Here is a 10,477-nt window from a genome sequence, read left to right as displayed (position 1 = left end):
CCATCCCAGCCTTGTGCAGATCAACAATCTTGTCCCTGATGTCCGTAGAAAGCTCTTTGGTCTTGCCCATGGTGGTGATGTTGGATGCTGGTTGTTTGGGTGTTGACAGGTGTCTTTTATACAGGTAACGAGGTGAGGCAGGTGTATTTGATGTAGATAATTGGTTGGGATTGGGGCTGTGTCTTAAAGAAAGACTAACTGGCTTGTAGGAGCCAGAATACTTGCTGTTTGTCCAGGGGGTCATATACTTGTTTTTCCTCATCAGATGGTCATCAATTTTTATAAATTCATATGATGTGATTTTCTGGAATTTTCTTTGGGATTCTGTCTTTCACTGTTAGAATGTACATATGATTAAAATTGTAGATTGTTGCATTCTTTGTAAGTGGGCAAACCTGCAAAATCAGCAAGGGGTAAAATACTTATTTCCCCCACTGTATATGCTCACTGTGGGCTAAGACTTATATCACTAGAAAACACTCTTGTGTACACAAGAACAAAAGACTGATGAAGTTTGAGAATTGTGCAGTGGTGGAGGAAGTATTCAGATCTTTTACTTAAGTAAAAGTAGCAATACCACAGTGTAAAAATACTGTGACAAGTAAAAGTTCTGCATTCGAAACCAGTACCAAAGTATTTGCCTCATAATATATTTAAAAAAAATCTATAATAGTGTAATCATTTATCATATATATATATAAAATATATTTAAAAAATAAATAAATAATAATAATTAAAAATATATATATATATATATATTTTTTATTTATTAAAAATATATATATATATATATATTTTTATATTAACAATTTGAATCTGCTAACTAACTACTTATAGAAGTTAAAGACAAAAAACTTGTAGTTTGTTCTCTCAAACTACATAGTTGAAGTAGTTCACGGTACTGGTGCAAGTAGCTTACTTCCTGTGAATATAATCCAATTAGGCAATTATGTGGTGGTAGCATATATACTTTGTTCTAACACCTTTTTTGAAAACCAGACGAAGTCATGTGTGTATCCTCGCGCTGATCACCAAATCCGATGCAATTTGATAAATTGTATTGTAGCCTGTTCCATAGCCTATGTGGTATGCTCGCGTCGCCTACAATTAAGATTTCATAGCCTCTCTTCAGGTAAGACTTTCATACTGCAACACTTGTCTTAAGAAAGTAAGACCTGGTCCCATTTCAATGTATTTACAATGTATTTACCATAAAGGTCAGAAAACGTGTGCACTTCAAATTTACTTAAGTGACACTTTTACTTGTAATGAGGTCCTTTTACAGTGTTACAGTGCTATTTTACTTGAAGAAATTATCTGAATACCACCTCATCCTTCACTGTCAACAATCAAATTTCATTAATGTTCAAAATATTGTAAAAACTCTACACGTGGTATTAGAGGTCAATATAAAAGTTAAGAGTATTTCAAATATAAGACAAAAACAATAGCCTAAGCGAAACGCTGTGACAGAAAAATGAATTCGATTTTAAAAACGTCAATTTATGTTCACATAGCCTATCTATGTGGATGCGGTCTGCCTAAAGGTGAGTAAATTATTCAACACATGTAAAGGAAGGAAAAGTAAAAATAATTTTTTTAAAAACACAGGGGGAAACAGACGCATCCAGACCAACAGGCGGCGGTAGACAAAGGAACAGACACCCCAATAATGAAAGTCGACGTCGATATTGCAACAACACATTCCGTGCGTTTGAATGAACGTGCTGAGATCTGAGCCGAGGCTCCGGTGTGCTGAAAGGACAGCTCCTCCGCTCTCTTACATCTGCAGGTAGGCAGCCTGGACACGATGACGATGGATTTACAAGATAATTGTTTTAATTGCGTCGTCATGGGAATTGAATGATTGAGGCCATCGGTGTAATCAGTTTCCTGAAGAAAACAGGAGAGGAAACTGCGATAGTCCTTGATTGGGATGTTAATTCTTTCTGTCATCTAGGACATTCGTTGGTAGAGATTTTCACTTAAGAGCATAACGACCCATTTGAAATTTAGTCTGTGGGAGCTCCTTCCTGCTTTGGTCTGATTCTCTGTGGTTTGGACATCTGTTCACGCAGTAAGTTAGGAGATCACACTGAAAAGGGTGAGATATTCCTGGTATTCTCAATGGCCCCTGAGAGTCCCCAGACCCTACTTTGCAGAGAAATTAGTTTTCCTCAGCAGCAGCAGAAGACGTACATCCTCTTTATTAAATGAGATCACAAACTCATCTTGATCTGTCTTGCCTAATAGGAGGTGTGTTACTTTCACCAAGATTCTTAATATTAATAGTCCTTAAACCAAATCATATCCTTGGTTGTGTTTTTTCATCTAATCTTATTTCAGAGTCAGCTTTTTTGGCACTGAAATGTGTACACACACAAGGAATTTTACTCTGGTTTTAAGTTGCTCTCAGTGTACACAGAACAATTTACAGGAAGACAGAAAAACAAAAAGCTAAACTAGGACAATAAATATTGGTTAAAATGAACATAGAACTAGTAACTACATTTAAGTAGGTTAAAAAAATGATGTATGTGTGAATATATATATTACAAAACAATGTCTATAAACAATTTTTTTGTCAGTTGTAGATAAACACAAATAGTGCAAAGGAATTAATATTATTTGCATCTGAAAGTAACTTATAAGAGCCATAATAAAAAAGAGGATACAGTATATCAAAATATACATACAATATACAACATTTTGAAATTCTTTGCTATTAGGTGATACTATATGTTCTGAAATATTAGTATTGCTAATGTTAATGATGATTGCTTATTTTAATGACATCACGGTCAGTCTGGGTTAATTAAATCTTTTGTTGACCTAGACAAGACCGAATAAATTTTAACATTTTCCATTGTAAACCTCTCGAAAGGACATTTATTTCATGGCAAACTGCTGTCACATAATCATTTCCCAGAGTCTCCAGCAGCTGTCAAAAGGTTTTTGATTATACTCTGCTCTCTGTATCTTCACTCTCACTCAGATATGTTCACCAGGATGTTAAAACTGAGACTTCTCAATGCTGTAGCGCCTGCATACTTCTTCATGGCTACAGCAGTCACCTTCATTTTGCACTTCTGCTTCTTCATCCCGACGATCTTCCCAAACCCGGACACATCGCTGAGGGGGTCTGCAACTCTTCACACAGTGGTTTTCCTTTTCTTGATGTTCAACGCACTGGGGAATTACATAATGACTATCAAGTATCCGGCTGAAAGCGCCAACGAGACTGTGGTGCCGGTGTGTTCGCCACACTGCTCGGACAAAGTGGACGCACACTACCTCCTAAACGGCCGCCACTTCTGCAAACTGTGTAAGAAGGTCATTCTCAAGAGGGATCACCACTGCTTTTTCACTGGAAACTGCATTGGCAACAAAAACATGCGCTACTTCCTCATGTTCTGCATCTATACATCATGCACTTGTTTGTACTCCTTGGTTCTTGGTGTTGCCTTTTTAACAGTGGAGTACTCCATCTCCTTTGAGAACCCGCTGACCTTCTTGACTCTTCTCCCCCTCTCCACTGGCTACTTCTTCATGGGTGAGTTGTTTAATTAAACCGTGTATTCAAGACACGTTGACTTAGTAGTTAAATGTGTCCTTGTTAATGTCTCCCGACAGGAACAATCTCAGGCTTGCAGTTGTTCCTGGTGCTGATGCTCTATGTGTGGCTGGGCATCGGCCTGGTCTGTGCAGGCTTCTGCTGCCAGCAGGTGCTGCTGGTGGCCCGGGGACAGACCTGGTGTCAGATGCAGAGGGGGCAGCTCGTGGAGAACCGCAGCCCCTGGAGAACCAACCTTAAGGATGTTTTTGGTACTCGCTGGATCCTTGGCCTTATCCTGCCTGTGCAGACAGTGGAGCTGTGTCCTGAAGACACAGATGCACATAAACAAGACTGAGTGATAATCACAAGTCATATCAATAGCTCCAAATAGGTCACAAGTTGTAGAAAATTCTGTCTTGGGATCCATATGGTGATTGATTTGAAATACTAAATGGATGCTTTATGACCTTTGAAGTAGTCCATGAAATAGTTAGCTGTTAGCACACATTCCTTTAAGGACAGGAGCCATATATCTGTGTGAAACCTTTTAATAAGTGAATAGTGTAAGTGTATCCCTTAAGTAAGTAGCTTTTGACAAGGCAATATAAGAGTAATAAGTTTGTTGTTTGGGACATCCAGCAGTTTTACACTCACATGCTACATGCTTACATCAAAATAGAAAGATGGCTTGGCATAAGTGCATGCATTCACAGTTTTGCGTTTTTATTTTATGCTATTGGTTTGAATGCCTGCAACATGCGGAGCTCCGAGATTACCAGTCAAGTGTGTTGTTCTTCCACACTTCCTTGTAGGATGCTACAATGTGACATTCAGGAAACTTAAGTTCTTTTTTGTAACAATAAGGGCTAGCAGACAAGGAATCTACAGTCAGTGTTATTATTAAACTGCCAGGCTTGAAAACATTGTTCTGACAATAGCTTGTTACATGTTGAGCCTGATGTTTTCTATTCAAATGAATGTGACTCACAATTTGATGGAGGCGCAGTAATATGCTCCTTTATAAGAATGGATTGGGGGAATGTGAAGATGATTACCATATTATTATCCAGGGTATTATTCACAATGTGCCATAAACTTGTGCTTACAAATGACCCCCAAGATGAGGGACTTGCCACACTGCTAATGATAGGGCCCTATGTATAATAATAATAATAATGACTTTTCACTGGTATGCTGTGGCTACAACCACTGACATATTCAACATCATGACAGAGATGTTTTGGATTTCAATAAATATACTTTTTAAAGCTATTTTGTCTATTCCTGTTATACCAATAAAAGTATTCAAATCACAACAAGCAGCCATAATTTGTTTTTAAACTACACACTGAGCTATAAAATAAAATAAATGACTGAGAGGAAATAGTCTTCAAACAGAGTTTATGAGAGTTCATTATTAGTCAGTGACCTGCTAAAGAAACAATACAGAAAGCACTTTTCACAATTACAGAAAAAAAGCAATCTCTGAAAAGCAATCTTTAAATACATTTTGTACCCCTCCTTTTGCACTCTTAAAACCTCAAGACTGACTCGATTATTTCTTAGTTTTACAATTAATTAATCACAATTACAAAATATTGCAACAGTAGTGCATTGTTAAAAATAAATACAGTTAACAGTTATCCTCAACTTAACATTAAAACTGAACCATTTATGACTTGTCTTCATGCTATTCTTTCTACTGCAACTCTGGATGTATTACCTAACCAGGGCACGGTTTGTTTCGATTCAGAGAAGAATATTAATTCTTTGGAGTAGTACATTCAACTTTCTTCCACATGAAGCTCACAATCTACGCTGCTCATTAATTGATCTGAAGTACAAACATATTCAAAGAAGGCACTGGCATCCAGGTACATTTATACTCTCAATGTTTTATCAACACAGAGTGCTCACTTAGGGATACATGTCGTAACATTTGTCTAGAAATGTTGTCAGTAATCGTATAACTAAAGTGCAAGAGTCCGTAATATCAAACTAAAAGAAGCCATTTAGCTGTCATTTCTTTGCCTTGGAGTTTCAATTAATAACACATCACACTGAGCTTAAGCAGGAATGAACATGGCAGCAACATATGCAAAGTCGAGAGAAAAATGCATGGCTACAGCACTTCACTTGCTACAGTTGAAACCTTTGCAAATTCCTACGTAGTTCTTTAAGGTATCTTTTGAAAAAAGGCGCTTGCTTTGCCAGTGAACTGGAAACCTCATCATAATGTGCTTAGTTTGATTATATTATTCACACAGCTTTAGTCTCGGTGAGAAACATAATTGAAAATAAATAATACTGACACCAAGCAGCACAAATATAAAACAAACAGAAAACAATGGTAATGGTTTTGCCAGCCTTCTGAATTTACTGTGTGCTATCCAGCTGTTGTTTGAGAATACAAGCGTTTAGTACGTACATTTGCTCACAAAGGAGGCATGGGCTCATTCATTTTCATTTACCATCCAATTTAAAAACAAAGACAATGTTTAAAAAAAGAGACAAGAGAGTGCCCTATTGATTCAAGGCCCTTCTCTGCGAAGAAGAAAACTGAAACACAGGCCAGAGGTATCCACACCATGTTTCCTACTTGATTTAAAAAGTAAAAATGATGCTTATATTTCCTCTACAGTAATCACATTCAAGGCATGTGTAAGGAATTAAACCCATGTGTCCTCACATGTGCTGTAAGGCATGCCTATTATGGATTCAGGATTTCAACATATAGAATCCATAGCCCTGTTACAAGTGATACTTGACATTTTGAAGGAGGAGAGACAAGAAAATTCATTATAGGCAAGGGTTTGAAATGTAAGCTTGCTTCTCAACTTGGTATTAGTAGGTGTGTAGGTGTCAACTTCATATTTGACCAGCAGTTCTGAATGTTTCTGGCTCCGCAGCGTGCAAATTTAAGATGATCTGTATAGCAACCTCCTGACAGAAGTGTGAAAGTATGTGGTTTAGGTTAGTTAGAAGTTTTAGTTTGTTAAGTTAAGATGCCAGATGCTGTGAAAGTGTTTATTGTTAAGATTTGAGATATGATTTCACATTTAATAAATCATCTTGTGAACCTCTGATTGAGAACTGCTGGTCATGTCCACTGAATACATTATGCCAGGACTCTCTGAGGAGCTTTAGCTCCCCATTGCTCCTTGTCTGTGTGCTGCAGAGAGAGCTGCAGTTTAGTCCAGAGCTGCGGGTCTCCGCTGCTCAGAGCCTCCAGCAGCAGGGCCGTTTGCTCCTGAAGCTGCTGCAGCTGGCCTTGGGTGCGTTTATTCTCCTTGATCAGCTGCTTTGTGCGCAACGTGATCCCCAGCAAGCCAGATTTATTGAGAATGTTGTAGGTATTGCTGAAACGTTTCAATTTGTTATTGTCAATTGAGAAGGGGTCCTGGTATTGGTCAGCATGCATCCTGTCGCTGTCAATCTCTATCCTGAATTCATCTGTGTAGGGGGGCAGAGAGGTGGTCCCTGCCAGCGAGGAGAGAGACTTGTCACTGAGTTGCGCCTGACTTTCTGCTGTTTGTGACTGGTTGTCTGCTGCTGCAAAGTTGGAGATGGGTTTGAGAGTCGGAGGTGCTGGGTGCGGGCTGGGGGAGCTGTAAAGCTTTAGGCCTTGGTGGTGCCTCTTCTGTCGCTGGTTATATCCCAACGTTGAACTAACTCTCGCCCTGGACGATCCCGTCCTCTTAGTGGGCGCTTCTGCAGGGTGTGGGGCAATTCTGGGGTATGACTTGAGGATGGGCATGTAGCTTTTTGATTGTCGGATATTGTCAGAGCTGCTGCTACCATTTGATACCATGGGTTGAAGAAGAACAACCTGTGATTGAGGCATCACTTCTAAAGATGAAGGAAAGCCCCACTGTTTTTCTGCTTGAGCCATCAGGGGTGGCTAGAGAAAAGAAAAATTTTAATATCACACTATATCCGAAAAAAACCTATAATACAGTATAAACAGTGCAATATAAGTACAGTAAGTATTTTCTATTAAAAAAAACAGAATTACAACTACTAAAAAGCTACAATGTACATGAAGATTTTTCAGCCAAATGTAATTTAACACTTAATTGACAATATATATAAAATTAGTGCACCAAACAAAGAAATGTAGGGAATGTCAGCCGGTAGCTCAGCTTGTAAACCATCTCTAATAAATTGAGAGAAAAATCTGTATAAGCCCTTTCGGCTAACAACACAGTGACAGAGCAGATTTAAGGAAGATGTATGTTGCTGTGATGCAACTGTTAAGCTGAGGCTTTAGCTATGTTTCACACTAGAAACTGCTTTCCCTGGTTTCAATCAAATTTCAGAGGAAAAAGAAAAAGAGTCAAAAAAGCTAGAGAAATTAAATAAACAGTGCTAGGCAGAGGCAGGCATACATTGTTGTACTTTACCTGCTTTAAGACAAAGTTATTCATGATGATCATTGGAGACAGTCCAGCATATGAGCCTCCAGTCAAGTCCTGGCCGGCTATCGACTCGCCAACTATCGACCTATTCCTTCCTGCATCTTCAGAGTCAGTCAGATCGACTGTGCTGAAGTACTCAGAGCTGGCATCTGAGGAGGGCAGAACAAGCATAGGAGTCTCATCATGTTGAAAAAAGCAACATATTTACTCTCCTATTGTATACAGTTCCTGAGGCAGAACATTAGTACAATAAAAACAGTGGCAGATGTAGATAAGCGTCTCCAGAGCGTCTGGAAATAGATACCATCAACCTGATGAGGAGGGTAAAACCAAATCCAGGTCAGCCTTCAGAGTGTAAATAAATATTGACCCAATAGAGGATAGCCTACATAGAAAATGTGACCTAGATCTCTAGATTTGATTAGGGTTGAACTTGTTTATGACAAATTTCTAATCATGGAAATGCTAATTATATGGAGGTACAACCAATTCACAACACTCGTCACACAGGCGACACTACAGTGTCAAAATAAAAAGGTACATTTGGGATAATAACAGACTTAAAGATGTATAGCTGTAGAGCAACATAATTAAATCAAACCTGAGAAGCCTGAATCTCTCTCCAGGTCAGACTTGGACACTCCAATGTGTGTTGCCCTGGTGAATGGTGGTGTCCTGTGTCTGCCGGGTCTACTAAAACTGCTCATGCTTATCTCTTCTGGAAAAATAGAGAGTCAAGAGTTGAAAGGTGACTGAACAAGATCAATGCAGTTAGAATTTGAATTTGACATTTTTCCACAATGTGACACCTATTTATTTTTGCTTACATAATTTTATCGACAAGTAACTTGCTGATGGGTCAGTAGGACAGTACCATCTCCCTGATCAGTCTACTCTCCACACCCAGGGCCAGAAAATCATTTACAACAGTTTAATGTAATGCAAGTTGACACAATAGCCCTGCTATAGAGTGCTACTTTAAACTGTTTATTTAATGACTCAAGTGTGCAGTCCGTTTTAAGTCTTTATTGTACTAAACATCATTGAACTCTAAAATTTTGTCGACCTCGCCACAGAAAAGCTTATGCACACCTCTACAAAACAGGATATTATTGTGTTGGACTGTACGTTTACCACGTCATAACACTTAACTACGGAATATTAGATTAAATTGTTATAAAAGTTGTGCCCATTTATTGAACTGAGCTTGACGTTTTAATATGGGGCCTGTCACCCCCCACACTGCCAGTCTGATTACAGAGCTAATATTGTAAGAAATGCTTTCTGCACACAGTATTGTAACGTTAATGGGAAAAAAGACATCAAGGCAAACTGTACATATAATAAGCTGTGAGTCTTAACTTTCCAATAATTAGGCTATAACTTCTTAATAAATAGTTACAGCTAACGTTAGTATTGTTGTTGTTTACACACACAGCTTTGTCAACATTACGTTACTGTAAGCAACAGTTAACTTGCCAATATTTGGCATACATTGGTTAACTTGTTTAGACTAATACTTTACTGCAATTAACAAAATCTTAGTTTATTATTATTATTATTATTGTTATTACGGTTTGCTGCCCTGCACTGCAGCTGTTAACTTAGCTCTGTTAACGTTAGCTACGTGACGCTAGCTAGCCACCGTAGCTGCACCTTGGCCACCAGCCCATCATGGGACTATTTGCTATTTATAAGCTAATTGGCTGATAGTTTTTGCAAACCTTACCAATACGCCCTTTGCTTGGAAACAAACATCCGTTTAGAGTGACATCCAAGGTTACACTTTCCCTACAGTAGTAAGTTACTCGACTCTGGTCTTGCTTCCTCTACTTCTTCTTTTAGCTTTTACGGCAGCTGGCATTATTGCTGCCATCTACTGGACTGACCTACCACAGTGTCAGGTTTGTCTTATTAATCTTGCTCCTGTTAGCCCAAATCGATTTAATTCTTCCACCATACCCTTTCTCTCTGATATATATATATACACTACCGTTCAAAAGTTTGGGGTCACATTGAAAAGTCCTTATTTTTGAAGGAAAAGCACTGTACTTTTCAATGAAGATAACTTTAAACTAGTCTTAACTTTGAAGAAATACACTCTATACATTGCTAATGTGGTAAATGACTATTCTAGCTGCAAATGTCTGGTTTTTGGTGCAATATCTACATAGGTGTATAGAGGCCCATTTCCAGCAACTATCACTCCAGTGTTCTAATGGTACAATGTGTTTGCTCATTGGCTCAGAAGGCTAATTGATGATTAGAAAACCCTTGTGCAATCATGTTCACACATCTGAAAACAGTTTAGGTCGTTACAGAAGCTACAAAACTGACCTTCCTTTGAGCAGATTGAGTTTCTGGAGCATCACATTTGTGGGGTCAATTAAACGCTCAAAATGGCCAGAAAAACAGAACTTTCATCTGAAACTTGACAGTCTATTCTTGTTCTTAGAAATGAAGGCTATTCCATGCGAGACATTGCTAAGAAATTGAAGATTTC

At 38.4% G+C, this 10,477-nt stretch overlaps 2 protein-coding genes across 5 annotated transcripts in view; one reads left to right on the top strand and one right to left on the bottom strand.

Annotated features, from left to right (window-relative positions):
- The window catches only part of zdhhc22 (zinc finger DHHC-type palmitoyltransferase 22), a 6,237-nt gene extending 1,756 nt beyond the window's left edge, over positions 1–4,481 (top strand). For 2 of the 4 annotated variants that reach the window (XM_046062884.1, XM_046062883.1), the window contains exons 2-4: positions 1,612–1,792; positions 2,996–3,553; positions 3,634–4,481. In XM_046062884.1, the coding sequence (XP_045918840.1) occupies positions 2,998–3,553; positions 3,634–3,911 (834 nt within the window). In that variant the 5' untranslated portion in view covers positions 1,612–1,792; positions 2,996–2,997 and the 3' untranslated portion in view covers positions 3,912–4,481. Of the gene's footprint in view, positions 1–1,036; positions 1,133–1,611; positions 1,793–1,901; positions 2,257–2,995; positions 3,554–3,633 lie in introns of those variants that run through there. The other 2 variants (XM_046062885.1, XM_046062882.1) reach the window with 2 other exon arrangements.
- A 459-nt stretch (positions 4,482–4,940) lies between these two features.
- On the bottom strand, positions 4,941–9,855 carry cipca (CLOCK-interacting pacemaker a). The gene is made up of 4 exons (XM_046063535.1): positions 9,704–9,855; positions 8,576–8,692; positions 7,960–8,123; positions 4,941–7,457 (listed from the first exon to the last, which is right to left on the bottom strand). Exons 2-4 carry the CDS (start codon positions 8,679–8,681, stop codon positions 6,675–6,677), a joined length of 1,053 nt encoding a protein of 350 aa, XP_045919491.1. The 5' UTR covers positions 8,682–8,692; positions 9,704–9,855; the 3' UTR covers positions 4,941–6,674.
- Between the last annotated feature and the right edge of the window lie 622 nt (positions 9,856–10,477).

Source organism: Micropterus dolomieu, linkage group LG11 (genome assembly GCF_021292245.1).
Source record: "Micropterus dolomieu isolate WLL.071019.BEF.003 ecotype Adirondacks linkage group LG11, ASM2129224v1, whole genome shotgun sequence".
NCBI lineage: Eukaryota > Metazoa > Chordata > Actinopteri > Centrarchiformes > Centrarchidae > Micropterus > Micropterus dolomieu.
This window is presented reverse-complemented; position numbering and strand designations above follow the sequence as displayed.

Bases quoted from the DNA above. Each gene is read 5' to 3' on its own strand.
- cipca (XM_046063535.1), bottom strand. From the start codon at position 8,681: ATGAGCAGTTTTAGTAGACCCGGCAGACACAGGACACCACCATTCACC. The intron at 8,124-8,575 runs GTTTGATTTAAT...TGCCCTCCTCAG, and splicing joins GAGAGATTCAGGCTTCTCAG to ATGCCAGCTCTGAGTACTTC. The intron at 7,458-7,959 runs GTAAAGTACAAC...TCTTTTCTCTAG, and splicing joins ATAACTTTGTCTTAAAGCAG to CCACCCCTGATGGCTCAAGC.